Genomic DNA, 17,500 nt, shown 5'->3' on the forward strand with positions numbered 1-17,500 from the left:
CACGTTGGTAAGGCAAAACTCTGCGAGTCTGGGGAAAAATACATGTTTCAAGTTTCATGTAGAAGAAAGACTGTTCGCCTTTCCCTGAGAAAGATTGTGAGTGGGCCTTCACCTTTGAATCGAAGGGTCTTTGTCCACCAGCACGCTGGCAAACCGGTAGAAAAGAGGGCCCTTCCATTTCAGATATTCTTCCTGAACAGCAATTGATGGATTAATGATAATGATTAATGACAACCGAGCAGCCGACGCCACACAAATGCACTCAGTAATACCGATATGCTATAAGCACTATTTTCAGCAATTTCTGCATTTTACTACCATAATCGCATCATGAAATATTCTTCTTCGTGTGAATGCTTTCTCCGAATGGTTTCATTTCAGAAAATTCCACAATTGGATGATTTCACTCCAGCATGATGATTCATGTACAACTGTATTATGAGTATTTATGATCATGAAATTTGAATATTTTGTACCCTTGGAATTAAGTTTATTCTCTGAATCACTGGTGGTGATAGAACCCAACTTCTATGAATTCATGCTTTAATATCTGATTTGCTTAGTTTTTGGGCTTGTCCATACCTCCGTAATTTCAACGTAATTTGAATTAAAAAAAATTAGAGACTTTCCGTAAAGAAAAGCAGGTTGGTAACAGAACCATGAAGAGAAGAATTTGCATAACAATGGAGGTAGTATTGGGGGGAGGGTGGGGAAACAGCAGGGGGGAGTGAGGGGTTTGCAATGATAAGCTCTCTAATTGCTTAGAATCTTAATGTCAATCATGTTGTTTTTTTAACCATGAGGACATAACAAAACATCTGGTCAAAATGTGAGAGATATTGGTGGCAGTTGACATCATGGGTGACACTAAGCAGAGAAGAGAAACTATGCAGAGACCTCTCCATTTTGAATTCCACAAGGAACCGGATAGTCTTTGCCTCACAGGGGTCTCAAGGTCTACATTGATAATGAAGATACTCTAACAGAAATTAAACTGCCAGTTGGCTCGCGATACCTGATGATTTGCAACAGTGGTGAATATACTGTTGTGGGACTGGCTTCTAGGGGGTAATGCTGTATAGTGTAGGGTAGTTATCTCCCAAATTGCATGCACGCAAGAGTGAGGTAATTTAATTGTTATATAGAACAGGTATCGTTGAAACGTAGAGCAGCTGCCTACCACCTCCATCACCCCCAGGTACGAGCAAGATTAATTTATCCCTTCACCCCTTTTAATTTTCTATCCTTTGCATCTGTTCTATGTTTTCTGAAAGGGAACAAAGCCGAGCGGAATGTCTAAGGTGCCAGTTTAGGAGTGAATTGGTTGTCAGGGAACTCCAGGCGAGGTGCAAAGGCATGGCCTCTGCATGAGGGATGCCTGCGCAGCCAATGAGTGCAACGCTTGTGGGGCCGGTGACATCAAGGGTGCCAAGGAGCCACTTGGCAAGTGCCAAGGAGCTAAAAGGGAGAGTGGCCAGAACTGGTAGTCTGTCTTGTCTGAGATTTGAGAGAGATGTTCTGTGTGAGAACCCCCCCCCAAAATGGCGGAGCCAACCTCCCCACATGCGATCAGACCACTCTTTCAAACGCCAGTTTCGGCCCCACAATATGCCATGTCTTGTCCGGAGCTGCAGAGCTTGGAACGCGGAGACACAGCCTGCCGGAACTGTTCACACAGGGCTTTCTCTCCTGGGTAAGCTGCTTCAAGTATTCCTTCGAGTATTGTCATTTCCTGCTTTGTCCTCCTCTGGAATGCATGAATGCCTTCAAAATTTAAATAATAAAGAACACGACCAACCGTACAAAACCTGGGGTGGGTAGTTTAAATGGCTGTAAATAATTATTCTTTCTCTTTGTATCCCTCTGAACCCACCTCCACCCCCCACCCCCCCCCCCCAATCAATAATGGGAAAGAATGAAACTCAATAGAAATCTATCAATAAGTATACAGTAAGTTCTCCTACATTGTCGCTTCGAAACATCGTTTGGTGACATTGCCAACCGATAGGGGAACACTTTTCGAACGTCGCAATGTTTCCATATAACATTAGTTGGTGCGCTTATATTGTGAAGAAAATTTCTGCTAAACCTTGATCTTTACTAACCATCCACCCAGTAAAGATAGACTATATTTTGAAGAAAATTTCCATGAAACATCATGACATAGGGGCTTTGGGGGAAGTGGATTCTGCTCCATCATCCTCCTCGCAATAGCCCACTCCCCCATCATTTTCCCCTAAAGCGACACCTCCACAAGGACAATCCACGACCATATTTAAATGATACATTTATTTATTTCGTTTTTTCGGTATTTTATTAGGATGCGACTGAATGGAAATGTACAAACATTATTTTTTGGACTCATTAAAGGTGTTTTTCAAGTGCAAAAATGTTTTGACTTGGGACACATTAAATGTCAGTTACATTAATTTAAATGGGAAAGTTTGTTTCTGACAACAATGTTTCCTTCAACTCCGCACTTTTTGAGGACGCATTAACGACGTTGTAGAACTTAAGGTATGAGAAAAATTATCTCAAACAGTTGCATTTCAGAATCCCATCTTTAAGGGTTATCATTTGGTGTGATCATTTATCTTCAAACCTGAAAAAGTCTGGTGAGCAAGATAAGTGTTTGCCGCCGGATGAGTGGGTCCTTATCCTTGAAGCAGTTGGTGATGCGAGGAATATGCTGATCCACAAGCGCAGGATAACACATGCAAAGGTCACACAGCACGACGACGACATTATTCCGGATTGGCACATGTGGCGAAAGCTCGAGCTCCTGAACAAGGGCTGCAATGCCCCGCTTTGCAATGTCCTCATTCTGCAAGCATAGTTTGCCTGAAGAAGATGTAAAAATGCCATTAGGTCACATAATATTAAAATCTGAGTGGTCAAAAATGATTCATTTTGCAGAGCAATGAAATAAATAAAGAAAGAAATAAAGGTTGACAGCCACTGCTGCACGATTTGTAAACAAGGGTCGTCAACCACACTAACAGAGTCTTTTCCCTTATTCTTGCACAAAAAAGGACCGTTTTGCCATTTGGGTGAAAATGAGGGGGGGGGGAGAAAGATGATAATTGTCTGTTCTCCAACCAACAGGAACACTGATGTCACCATGGATGTCAAGCTATGGTGATTATCAATGCTCATCTATCTATATATTACTAAAACTCTTATCCTGTATAAACGTATGTATGTATGCATGTTCCCGAAATACAGCCAAAATGGTACATGATAGTGCAAAAATTTTAGGGCCACCTTACTCACCATTCGCCTGTGCCCTGTGGTGTGCAGTATCAAGTTTCGTTCAAAACGGGCAACGGAAAAATTATTAAAAAATCAATTCCCGATTCAGTCAAGTACTCTTCGGGAGTATTTGATCAATGCAAACAACCTCAGCGGTATAGTTCGCTGGAGCTATCTTATTTTTGTTTTTTGAAATGATTTTTTTTATCAACTTCTGTCATAGACGGGAACCCAACGGGTTCACGGGTCGTCTCGTAACTTTTAAATGCTGGGCTTAAAACAAGGAAACAGCAAGTTCCATTTTTACAGTATTTGCAATTTTGTTCTGTTTCCTTGAACCATGAAAGAATCAGTGCAAGGAGGAATGGTCTATTATTACATTGAATTTTCTTCCATACAAATAGGAGTGGAAATGGGTCATTGCAGTCAGCTGTTATCAAGGACCTCAAATTTGTTGAACGTTTCATTGCACTTCCATGTCCAATGAAACCGAGCACACTTCTGCTAAAAAGCTGACCAATGAAACTGAGCCAGCCTTCTGCTAAAAAGCTTCAATAAACCCATGAAGGGGCCTGGAAATTTCAGCAAACCTTGCCACAAACTGCTGGCAGTAAGAGCAGAGCACACAAAACTCCCACACCATTTTTACATTTTGAGGTACGTGCCACTCTTCCAACACCTTCATTTAAGTCAGATCAGTCATTACACCTTCACTACTAATCACGTGGCCTAAATATGGAAATTTGTGAACAATGAGCATTTTGTAGGGTTCAGCTTCAACCCTGCTTTTCTGAAGCACACAAACACCTTACTCTACTTTCATCAAATCATTTTACTGCTCTTTCCCAAATCAACTCTTTCGGGTTACAATAAAGACCATCACTGAGGTTGGACCCCAGGCATGTCCATAAGGCTTCCTTTACCATGTTCTTTTAGATTATCATTAATTTTCACCAAATACTACCCTTACAGGTTGCCGTTTCCTAACATCTCTTTCTGCTCAATCATCACTTTGCTTGTTGTATTCACCAATTTTCCCACCGACTTTTATCCACTCAGCTTCCTCTTCCATGAGACTATAATTTGCATAGAAAGACCCTCAAATATTACAGTGGGGGAGGGGTGTTCATGTGCTATAACACAAGGAGAAAAATATTAAAAGCAAAATTTGTCTACTTGAAGGGACAAAAGTAGATGAAGAAGAAGAAAAAATTATATGAAATACATCACTTCTCATTCGCTACATTATAATGCGAGTAGCCTAGTCGAGCTCAGTGTCAGGACATCTCACCGAATGTGATAAATGCATGTGCGCGGACAGTCATGGGCATGGCCACCCAAGTCGACATTTGAGAAGATGGATCTCGCCCTCCAGAATCAGAAAAACATTCTGGATGAAAACAATAAATTAGTAGTGTAAACAGCAATGCAGAACATATTTAGTTAAGTGCAGACTTTAAATTATTTTTTACAATGAAGCATAATAAAAAAAAAACATAAAAAAAACCCTGTGATTACAGTATACCATTCCTTTTGTGCCGTGAACGCACATAGGGCTGCCAAGGTATACAGCCCTGGACGGGTTGCCACTCTGACGCAGGTTACTCTGAATGGGTATTTCCTCAGTACACTGGTACTCATTTCGCCGACGTCGGAAGGATGACAGGCTGAGTCAACCCCACTTGGTGTTAATTCAATGGTGAAAAAGGGGCTCAAATTCAGGACCCTAAGGTCCCAAGCCAGCCACCTTAACTACTAAGCCAACACCAGGCCCTGTGACTATATATGGTAAACAAAAACAAAAACAAAATAAAACAAAACAATGACAAAGCATCTGAAAATGAAAATCTTGTCCACATTCGCTCTGCATTCAGACTTCTTCTGTATGCTAAGCATGATGAAAAAGAGCTAAAAAAAAAAAGACGATTTCAGGTGACCTCTCTAAAAAAAAATAAAAATAAATAAATAAATAAATAAATAAATCGGTCTTGCTCAACTTTTCAAATAAAATTTTGGTCATAAAATTATACATTTTTTGACAAGGTGATAATTAAACCTGCAGAATCTTGAAGACAGGTCTGCACAAAACTTGTACATATATTGGCGAGAATTTTTTTTGAACCCTTTGGAATTTTCTGTATTTCTGCAGAAATTTGACCTAAATGGGATCAGATCTTCATCCAACTCCTACTAATCGATAAAGAGAACCTGATTAAATAATAGCACACACACACAATTTTTTTTTTTTTTACTTTTTCATTTTTTTTTTGAGCAAAATAAATCTCTCAATTAATCAGCTCATTTAAGTGGGTAATTAGTCAGGCATTTTAATCAATAGGATGACAATCAGGAGTGAGCTTGGGTGGCTGCCCTGCCTTATATTAAAAACAGTCTTCACAACACAGGTTTGTGGAAGCACGTTATGAGCTGTTCTGAAAAAAGATTTCTGAGGACCTCAGAAAAAAAAAAAAATAAAATAAAATAAAAAGACTTGGTGATGCTCATTGGTCTGGAAAGGGTTACAAAGCCATTTCTAAAGATGATGGGCTCCACCAATCCACTGTCAGGCAGAGAGTGTACAAATGGAGAAAATTCAATACCATTGTTACTCTTTCCAAGAGCAGTCACCCAAAGAAAACCACTCCAAGAGCAAGGAGTACAATAATCTAGGAGGTCACAAAGAAGCCCAGGGTAACACCTTAGGATCTACAGGCCGCTCTTGCATTGGCAGTCAGTGTTCATGAGTCCACCATCAGGAAAACACTGAACCAGAATGCTATGCATGGGGGAATAGCAAGGAGGAAACCACTGCTCTGAAAGAACAACATTGCCACCCATCTCAAGTTTGACAAAGACCACCTGAATGATCCCAAAGGCTATTGGAAGAATTTTCTGTGGACAGATGAGTCCAAAGTGGAACTTTCTGGCTTAAATTAGAAACATTATTGTCATGTCCAGTGGGTTTTCCCCTACCTGGACAAATGGCCAAACAGTGCTCTGGGAGGGCTTACAGCCGAGATTCTCAGAGATTATGATGCGCGTGGGAAAGAAAGGGTGGCAAAGGACGGAGGCACACGGGTTGTAATCGAACCCACAACAGATACATGAACACCAACAAATTGAATAAATAGTGATTAAATAAACAGAAAAACAACAAATGGAAATAAGTAAAGACATGAGGTGACATAAATCTAATTTTGAGGCACTTCCACACAGACTTAAATACAGAGATGGGAACAGAATAAAACAAAGAAAAATCCCTCCAATATTCTGGCATTTAACTTCGGGTCCAGAAGTGAATTTCAGTAGCTTAAAGGTCACCAAAACACTTTGTCACTGCACAGGAAAATGCTCCCAAAATGGCACACAGCCATTCTCTGGGCGGGCAAACGTACAGGAGGAAATTCGGGCGGCACGACTCAATACCGGGGCTCAGAGACCACAGTGCAGCTTCTTTCATCAATCACCCTCAACGACGCCGCTGCTTTGCAGAATGGTGCTGTCTCTTTCCCCCGATGGCTCAATTATGAGGCTTCGAGGCTGGTCCCACACGATTCAGCCAAAAATCAATGGCCGGCATCTTGCTCCTCCCCGTGAGGCAATTTGCCTCAGGACGAACACAAGAATCGTGCAGTCTTCTTCATCGCGTCGAGGGGAAGCCAGCCGTAATACCCTTCTCTTTCAACTGTCGATCTTGCCTCTCTCGCTTCTGCACCGCTCCGAGCCTTCGTCTCGACTCCTGCTTGTCCCCCACGTGAGACTGACTCAATCACGTCCTCCAACAACTGTCCTCGTTCTCCTCCAGAATGCCGATCCTGTCTCAATCCTCCCATCTCCCCCGAACCTTCTGCCTCACTCGCTTCTGTCTCTTCTCTCTGGTCATGTTTCGACCACCGATTCTATCCCAAACTAGGACCGCTCGCCACAAAACAGCACAATCTTTTTCTCTCCCCCTGCAACAGGAGACTTCCCCGGTCTCCTCCAGATGCGCTCCTTTTCCTCTTCCAAACGTAACACCCATTAATCATCCACTCCAGGGGAGTGGTTTTCTCCATGTCCCCCTGGAGGCGGGGCTTTCTGCCTGCTTGGACGTGCAGCTCGGTTGTTGTTTTAAGGACATGATCCCTCATCGCCGGTATTGGAATACAAAAACATAGGAAAAGGTCATGGGGGCAATTACATATTGGGGGAAATTATCCTTAATCCCTACCTAACACAGCATCAACCCCCCCATCCCCCCCGGTAAGGTGACACGTCCACTTAAGCTCAGTTTCCCCGACTTAATTTACATTGAGGTGTTTCCTAAACGTCGACAGGCCAAGCTACTCTATACACTCCTATCTTTCCTCTGAAATTCCTCCATCTACCCCACAAACATAACATTATGTTTGGCGAAAACCAAACTGCATTCCAACATAAGAAGCTCATCCCAACCATGAAGCATGGTGGTAGGAGTATCATGGTTTGGGGCTGCTTTACTGCCTCAGAACCTGGATGGCTTGCCATTGACGGAACCACGAATTTTCGATTGTACCAGCAAATTCTCCATGAGAACGGCAGGGCATCCATCCGTGAGCTGATGCTCAACAGAAAGTGGGTCATGCAGCAAGCCAACAATCCTAAACACACAAGTAAATCTACAACAGAACGGCTGAAGCAGAAGAGATATTGCTTTTTCGAATGGCCAAGTCAAAGTCCAGACCTTAACCCAATTGAAATGTTGTGGCAGAACCTGGAACGAGCAGTTCATGCAAGAAAGCCCCCAAATATCGGAGTTGAAGCAGTTCTGTAAGGGAGAATGGGCCAAAATTCCTTCAAGCTGATGTGCAGAACTGATCAAGAGTTTGAGGAAACATTTGGTTGAAGATATTGCAACTAAAAGGGGTGCCACGAGTTACTGAATGTAAAGGTTCGCCTACTTTTTCCGACAAAGAAATTGAATGTTGGATCATTTTACTCAATAAATAAATGAAAAAGTAGATTTGTTTTGTGTGGTATTTGTTTAAACAGGTTTTCTTTATCTATAAGAACTTAAATGAAGATCTGATCACATTTAGGTCAAATTTATGCAGAAATACAGAAAATTCAAAAGGGTTCACAAACTTTTCCTCATGACTGTAGCTCTGGAAAATTTGGTAACCTTCAATGTTCTCAAATCCTGCCAATACAAGCCATCACCGAGCCATGGACATTTCCCAGGAATTCCCCAGGAACAGAGTTTGTGTTCGTGTTCAAATATAGCACATGGACTTCATGATTTATGGAACAAGTGAAATTTTCCTCAAGCCTATAGTCCAGATAAATTTTAGGAAACAAACCATCTTATTTTTCCAAGTCATGCGAGTCAACAAAGATGTTTTTTTTTATCTATTATTTTTTAAACCTCAAGGTGACTCAATGTTGAACCGTTGATTTAAAAGCTTGTAGTTGTTCTGGTGGACAAACTTTCTTCACTCAACCAAATTATGCAAGTTCATTATCATGGTACTACATCAAACTCAAACGAGGTTACTGCAACTGCAAGTTCAAAACACAAAGGGTCACCATTTGCTTTTTACAAATACAAGGTGAATCACATAAAAAAAAAAGAGTACCTGATGTGAAAATGTATTTAACTAGAACGGCACTCTTCGGCATCACAACATCGACAGCTATGCCTCTGCCCACATTATTGCATCATTTTACATACATGTACCAAGTTTGACTTAGATCGCTTAAGCCATTCTTAAGTTATTGCGGCAACAAAAACCTAAAATGGACTCTGACCTTTGACCTCTTGCATCTAATCAGTTAATCTTTGCATCATATTATATACTTATGCCAAGTTTGGTCAAAATTCCATCACTGGTTCACAAGTTAGCGTGCTAACAATTTTTACCAAACATTACCTCTGACCACTTGACCCCATAATCTAATAAATTGATGTAAATATCATTATACATGCATATACCAAATTTGACTGAGATCCCTTCAGCCGTTCTTAAGTTATCGCAGCAACAAAAACCGATAAGACGCACGGATAGAAGGACAACATGAAAACATTTAATGCCTCTGAAAACTTCATCAGCGGAGGCATAACACACACACACATATATATATATATATATATATATATATATATATATATATATATATATATATATATATATATATATATATATATATATATATATATATATATATATATATATATATATATATATATATATATATATATATATATATATGTATATATATATATATATATATATATATATATATATATATATATATATATATATATATATATATATTAGGAAGTAGAAATATTTGGTAGAGGTAGAGCATGAGGTCGAGTAAGCGTTGGGCTGGCAAGATGGTCTTGACTAGAGGTATGCACACTCGCCTCGAAGCTGTCCAGCCTAAGTTTGATTCCTGACCCTGCCATAAACTGTCAGCACCAGTGTTTCACAAGCAGGGTGATTAATCGATGTGTGTGCCGTCCCTTGGATGGACGTTAAACGGAATCCCGTCTGCCAGCATTCATTTGGACAATAAAGAACCCATGGTGTCCTTCTCTCAGAGTGGGCGAGCTATTGCCAACACCATGGCCAAAATTCCTAATTCTTGCCCCAAATAGTCAAACGTCAGGTCTGACCAGCTGGTTTGTGAAGACCCGGGCCAAGCTTCCCCCGGCCAACCCTACAAGAAAAGGTGGGTTAATAGCGGACATTAAAGAAGAAGAAGGCAAAGTAAGCATTCAAATTGTTTGCAGAAAATGTATTTTGACTTTTCTTCTTTTGCAGGTAACCTATGGCTCAGCTAACAACAGAGTGGTAGAAGTGGAGCAAGCATTCCGAAGACGGGCTCAACAAAGAACAATAATATCGGTCACTGGACATCCAAGTAATATTAAAACTCCACAGACCTCGAGAAACCGTAAAAAAATAATTTGTGAAGTGATTGCGTATTGCCCTAGAAAATCAACAAGTCATATTTCACGTGAAATTGGAGCGTTTCAAAGCAGTTTCATTACAGTGTCAAAGTCTCATCTGAAGGCTTTCCCTTACAAAATCCAATTCATGGTGCAGTTAACCTCAGATGATGAGTGTCGACATTATGAATTTTGCATGCAATTCGGTTGGATTATAGATTCAGCAGAAATCAGCATACATGGCAATTTTCAATGACGAATGTCATGTTCACTTGAATCATTTATTAACTAGATACAATTGCCGGTTTTGAGGCATGGAGAAAATATATGGTCCACTTTGTTGAGTTCCCTCTCCACTTCTCAAAAATAACAATGTGGTGTGGTCTCAGTCATCATTGGATTTATCCTCCATATTTTTTTGAAGATAATAAAGATATTGAGGAAGGGATGGCTGTGGATGTAGAATGTTAGGTACACATGTTGAACAGATTTTTCTGGAGTCATGAGAGAAATGTTCCTGATGCTTGGTTTCAACAGGATGGAGCAACTGCACGTCCAGATCGCTTGGCCATGCAGTGGCTCAATGATCACTTTTCTGGAAGATTTCCCACCGATTGACATTTCCTTGGCCTCCAAGATCTCCTGACCTCTCACCTTTAGATTTTTTATTTCTGTGGGAGTTTGTTCAGGAAAATGTTTTCAAAGAGAACCAATGAACATTCTCGATCTCAAAGACGAAGTAGCGAGGGATATTTACAGTCTCACGTGAAACACTTCACACTGTAGTCAGAAGCACGACCCCAAACATATCCGCAAGTGTGCAGAACTTAGAGGAGGACATTTAGAACATTCATTTTAGTCAAACAAAACTGTATTAGTTCCTTTATGCATCATATGAATTAGATGGTCTTGCATTAAAAATAGCAGATTTTATAAAAAGTTAAAATTTGGTCCACTTTTGTGAGTAACCATGTACATCGGTTATTACCAAAGGATTGTGATTTGTGAGGTTGAATTTCCTATAAATATTAATCAATAAAACATCAAAGTGAGATTTTTGTTTGCAGCATTCTTGCTTTGCATTTTGCAGAATGGTCCGACTTCCTTCGACCTTTTCGGCTCCACCAAAAATGTATCGACAGAGAAAATGCGAAAGGAATTGTTTTTTTGTTTTTTTACACGAGAGTAAGAATTATGAGAAGAATATGGAAAGAAAAAAATTACCCCGGTGTGGGGGTGACGGTCATCACAATAATACCACAAGTTCTCAATGTTCAGTTCAGGTCACCGCAAAACAGTCCAAACCAACTGTTTAGATTGAAATAGTTCACAGAGATACACGAGGATAATACTACCAATGGCATAATTTATAAATATGAATTGTTCATTTACTACCCGGATTAACACATCAGAATCACCAGTCAGTGCAATACGTGGTTTTCCGGTCCGTCCACTCTCTGGGGACATTTCACTTCCGGTTGTAGAAAAAAAAACAAAAAATAGGCTTAGCTCTCGGAGATTATGATAATCCTGTAGATTATTCTTCACTGATTATAATGCAACTTTCAGAATGAAAATTGGTCAAGTATTTATAGAGATATTGAGGTTTGAAAAATCGTTAGAGCGAGCAAATTCATTAATTATTAATTCCACAGAAGTTTCGTGACACTGAACAAAGTAACATGTCAGGTATGAAAAAAACATTTTGTATGCCAGATTCATTAATTATTAATTCATTAATTATGGAATGTACTCATTGATATATTAATCAGAAAGCCTGAAGCATGTAGCATAATTTATCACTTATCCCCTCATCCGGGATTCGAGGCCTCGCCCCACAGCCTGCAGCCCTATGTCCGCCGGTGATTATGTTAGATATCGGCACGATCGAGAGGAGCCTGCGAATCATCCCTGCTGATGCACTGATTTGATGCAATCGTTTGGCCAGAATATTCGTTATCAAGATGTTGCGTGATTAAATCACCAATACAGTCACTCGAATTTATACCGCCGACATACTTCTTAACAATCACCTTCGCCCCAGAAACCAGTCAATCTGAACCACGCTGGCCACTGCTCAGACGCCATGACCGGACTACTGCGCAGTTTGGTTAAAGATGACTCGGCATTTTGGCGCGCGCACGAAATTATATTTTGAAAATAAATGCTGACGTTTACATTTCGGGTTTTGAAACTTTTGCACCTTCGGCAGAAAATGTATAAATATAAAAGGCTAAAAATGTGTTTTATATTTATATTTCATTTCTCCTTCCTTCCTTCTTTGCGAATCGCATCGGTGTTTTTGGCCATCTTCCAGATCACGTGACGATCAAACGGGAAGGAAATTCAAAAATCTGTCCGGTTAGATACAAGATAATATTTTTTACTATCATAATCAATAAACAGTTGCCGAATATCTTGTAAAATGGCAGACTAGATAGGTTTTGAAAATGGCGATTTTTATAACTTACGTGACCTCGTGACCTCGTCCCTGACCTTGAACCCGGACAAAAGTTATATCGTTGTGCAACAACTCATCGACCTCTACCCACATACTAAGTTTCATCAAGATCGGAAAGAAAAATTGTTGACGGACATACGGACGGACGGACGGACAGACATTTGGTCCGGCTTTATTAGGTCATCTCGGTAGAGATGACCTAAAAACGTCATGGAAGGTATGAAATGACATTGGGACACATCTGGGAAATAAATAGAAGCGAAATGAGAAACATAGCGACTCGAGTTCTCCAAAAAACACAAGCGAAGCCTGCTCTTTCCAGTTTGTTTCAAATTGGTGGAATGGAGCTGATATTTTTGTTTGAACATTAACCTGAGATGGAAGGCAGTGAGAAAACATACATCAAGAAAATAGACCTTGATCTCTGAGAATGTCTTCTAGAGTTGAGGATACCTGTTCTGGAATCATCATCTTGTTTGTGCAACAGTATTTTTTTATGGTCAGTGTAATGTATTTGTGCATCTCGTGCGATTGACATGTTTTTGTGCTTGGTTTTTGTGTCCTTCCTCAGGCCGAATGCTATCGTGAACCTCATTTGGGTCTGTTGCCGTGTTTCCTCCCCTTAGTCTCTTCCCATTTGTTTGTTCCCCCGCTTGCTACACACTGCCCCAGTGTGTTGCCTTTGTACCTCACTCTTCCATGAGCCTCAAATCTGTAGAGAAGACAGACCTGTTTCTTCTATCTAACTCAAGAAAATAATGTGATGGTTTTCATTTAATAGACCTGAATAAAAGTGGCAACGTATAAAGCGAACCAATGAATCATGAAGACTTCTACAGCCAAGGACTATCTGATGCCACACCTTGGTGATGGAGGCACAGACTCTTGAAAGAGTGTCAGGATATTCATAACAGGCTGTAAGCATTTCTAAGGTGAAAAAAAAAACAATGCTGGATGTGTAACTACTATAATCGGAAGGTGTGGAAATAGTCAGTTGAGCAGCCATGAGAACCAAGGCTACATGAGTGAGGGCAATGCAAAAGGCTTTGCCTTCTCATCCACCAAGATGTTCCAAGACATCGATTTGGTTAATATGAGGTCAACTCACATTTGCAAAGGACAGTTTAGAGACAGAGAAAACCAGTCATGGGCATGCCAGGAATCAAAATGGCTTACCAAGTGATAAGTTGTGTATCTTGTTTTTACATCTGAAAGAGTTCGTTTTCTGAACCAAATACGAATTGTTTAACGACTGCAAATAATTTCCAGTATGACAAAGGTTCTTCACAAGTTCATCAGGTTATGTTCCTTAAAGTTTGTCAAATGGACTTCCTGATACATTATACTCTGTTTTTCGTGTTGGCATTCCTACTTGGAATGCTAAATCGCATCAACTCTGCCACCGAAGGTGGAAGGAGGTTGTTTTCACTCGGGTGCCTGTTCCTTCGTTTGTTCATTGCTTGTGAAAATCGAAGATTTTTCAAGTATATTGGTCAGTCGATTTTATTATTCTGTTTGGTTGTCAATCCCTACAAGTCACAATTCCAAACCGATCGTCATAAAACTTTACAAAGTTGTATAGGTAGTCTCAACTGAGAGGCCCATTGATTTTGAGGTCAAAGGTCAGGTCATCTTGAGGTCAAATTTATAAAATCGTCAATTTACATCTGATTAACCTGAAAAGTAAACCGCAATTGCACAGTGCATCACTGAATTTGGAAGCCAACTATTTTTGAGGTCAAAGGGTCAAAGGTCAAACTTCTGCAATCTTCAATTTCATTCTGAAAAATAATCAATTTTAATCCGATTGACCTGAGCTTTGATTAAGATTGTCAATTTTAATCTTAATGAAATAGACAATTAGATGTATCCATGGAAACCTTTAGGGGGGGTGGATTTTGCAAATATCGTGCTCTACACAATGCCTTGTTCTTGTCCGTCTGTTTGCGTGCAGGAAATATCAAAAAGTTGTGGACGGATTCGGACTAAACTTGGACAAGTTAGGTGTGTGACAAGCACCAATTGATTCGATTTTTGGTGAAGATCCGATTCTGGATCCAGATACGATAATTATTTAATCTTTAAAGTGATTCTTCACCATTGAGAGATTGGGCCAAAAACGATATATAGCACGATATTTCAAAAACGTATTGGGCCCGATATCTTCTCGTGGATCAGGCATTACGTGGCGGAGGTATGTGCTCTATGGAGTGCCCTTCCAGTTTCAAGTGCATTTGAAAAAGAAAAGTTAATTTGCTAACTTGGCAAATATATCTATCGCATCTTTTGAGTAAAATTGATACATGTATAATAAGAACTTGGAAAACATCCAATGTCACAGTATGTGGGAGACGTTAATTTAAAACAAACAAACAAAAAACAAACAAGCAAAAAAAAAAAACAACGTTGTTAACTTAAAACCTTTGAGTCCACTGCAGGACAGAGGCCTCCCTCAACTAATGTTGAGGAATGGTTGGCACAATCATTATGTTTGCCAATTGCAAATTGGAAAAAGTGAGCAGCAATTGGAATCAAATCCCCACCAGCCAGTGGAGAAAAACAATTTTTAACCTTTTGAACCCTGAGCTACTTGGCCTTTCGTCCCCGCCACCCTGGGGCTCCCTGGAGAAAAATCCAACCGCTCGGGTAAATGGAGGTTTGAATGGCAGCTGGTAAAACGGCCGCTTGGGTTCAAAGGGTTGAACCATTAAACCAAATAAGTAGCCAACTAAAAATATGCCATTTGGCTTCCCAAATTCATAAGATTCATTATTGAAAATAAATTTAAAATATCAGGAAAAAAAAAGTGAGGAGAATTACAATTAAATGTTAATGTGGTATCATAAATAATCAATATTATTACATATGGAAATCAATCACCAGCTCCACCCCATTTCCAATATGCAAGGCAAGAAGCCCCCACCCCTCCCCCTTCTGGTGCATAAAAATAAATCGATTAGTCTGAAATCATATTAAGTTTTGGAAACCAAAATTTGTGATTTCAGAGGATGTTGTGAATTCAAGAAAACTTGTGATACAAGGTGCACACAAGAAGGGAATGTGGGTGAGGAGAGGGGGTACTTAATGAAATTCGGCCATTTTAACAAAGAAAATAAATAAACAGCCCCTTACATACGAGCTGCCTGTCCTCAGAGGAGGAAGCTTCTGAAGTTCTACATCAACCACAAATTATTGTTACTACCATAAGCTATGTTCTCGCTCCTCCACGAGCCTACACTTGTCTACAAAAAAAACAGAGCACCTCCCAGCCAACTCATCAGAGAAAAATTGGAATGAGTTGATCCTCAACAGAAAGCAACCCCAAAACAGAGGTTTCACCATTTGGGGTTTATCAGCTTTGAGCTGGAAAAAGAAGAAAACATTTTGTGTCCATGATCTGTTCCTTCCTCAATTTTGTAATGAAAGTACCATCTGGCTTATTCGCCTTCACCATACCCCCCAGATGTCCTACCCATTTCCAAAGTCGGTGAAGCAATTATGAACTGTATAAGCAGAGGTATCTTCTTGCTGATGTGTGATGAAACCAGCTGGGCCACCTCTCCCAAAGTGAAGACATGGCAAATCTGTGGATAAAAACAATGCAGATGGACAGTCTACCACAGGAGACTACAGCTTTCACATCCCCTGGCATGTGGCCACCATACCATAACCACCACTGCGGCTCTCTTTATCTTTCCATCACCCAGTTTAAATCACCATGACAATATATACAGATTAGTGTACATCTCGCATAATGTGCACGCAAACTTACAAGTTTTTCAAGATCCATGTTATTCCTTCCAGACTCTGTGAATACGATGTCAGAGATGTAATCTTCACACATTCCTATTACTTTCTTCAAACATTCATCTCCCTCATTCTGTACAAGGAGGAACAGGAAAAAAAAAAAGCAGAGGATGTCAAATGGGATTTCACGAGTCCATCAACATATGAAACATGCAAAAACAACAGAATAGTTTTCATTCCCACCACAACCAAACATTGATCTTGCACACAACAAGGAAATACATCTGAAGAGAACAAGGTTGAAAACAGCAACAAATAACACTCCACAACAGAGAGAACACATCTGACCATTTCAGTTTTCTGTTCTTCCTTCTGAGCTCTATTTAAATCATTGAGACTGGAGACGACGGAAGCGATCACCTCGAGTGGCAGGAAAAACTTGCACAGTTTTGCACTCAAATGACCTGAAACACAAATGTAGATGTGACACAAAAACACACTTATGTAGTGGGTATTCAAGATGAAATGTCAGTTTGGAACACAAGTCATCACTACCACACATAAGCAAAATTGTGCATTTTTCAAAATGCATGTGGATATAAAAGGCATAAATTACCCATGATCTGTGAGCGGATGTCACAAGTCATGCTTTTTGCCATGGCACCCAAAATGGTCAGCATGTTGCATAAGGTGGAGGCCGGCACATCTGCAGTGCTGCAGGACAAAAAAAATACTGTTATACACATGACAGTAATAAGAATAGACATTAAATAGGCTAAAAACGAAAGCACTGCACATGACCAACATGGATTGAGAATCGGTCTGCAGGGAAATGACGAAAAAGATGCCTCGAGATGCATTTCAAGCTATTTTAAGTCCAAAGCTTTAAAATTACCAATGATAATCAGAGTGGCAATTGCAATATTTCTGAAAACATCACTATGCACTTTCAATTGATGAAAAGTTTGGCAGAGGCATTTTAATTCAATAACAGTAATGAATGAGAAAGCTTCCCAAAATGCGAAGTCTGTCCGCATTCACTTTGTACTCGACTGAAACTTCACAAAAAAACAGGATAAAAAATGAAATGTACCCATTAGTGTTCTCCATAACATCAAAATAAGAGT

The 17,500-nt window shown here is 40.0% G+C and overlaps 1 protein-coding gene across 2 annotated transcripts in view; it reads right to left on the minus strand.

The window, feature by feature from the left end:
* The window catches only part of NCAPD3 (non-SMC condensin II complex subunit D3), a 248,830-nt gene that overhangs the window by 83,045 nt on the left and 148,285 nt on the right, over nucleotides 1-17,500 (minus strand). For both annotated transcript variants that reach the window (XM_085893013.1, XM_085893010.1), the window contains exons 17-24: nucleotides 16,990-17,087; nucleotides 16,722-16,837; nucleotides 16,399-16,506; nucleotides 16,099-16,210; nucleotides 4,544-4,642; nucleotides 2,603-2,841; nucleotides 113-192; nucleotides 1-28 (exon numbers count right to left, since the gene is read on the minus strand). The exon at nucleotides 1-28 is cut by the window's left edge and continues 107 nt beyond it. In XM_085893013.1, the coding sequence (XP_085749139.1) occupies nucleotides 1-28; nucleotides 113-192; nucleotides 2,603-2,841; nucleotides 4,544-4,642; nucleotides 16,099-16,210; nucleotides 16,399-16,506; nucleotides 16,722-16,837; nucleotides 16,990-17,087 (880 nt within the window). The remainder of the gene's footprint in view (nucleotides 29-112; nucleotides 193-2,602; nucleotides 2,842-4,543; nucleotides 4,643-16,098; nucleotides 16,211-16,398; nucleotides 16,507-16,721; nucleotides 16,838-16,989; nucleotides 17,088-17,500) is intronic.

Source organism: Eptatretus burgeri, chromosome 1 (genome assembly GCF_056783735.1).
Source record: "Eptatretus burgeri isolate ZD-2024b chromosome 1, Ebu_testis_v1, whole genome shotgun sequence".
NCBI classification, from domain to species: Eukaryota; Metazoa; Chordata; class Myxini; order Myxiniformes; family Myxinidae; genus Eptatretus; species Eptatretus burgeri.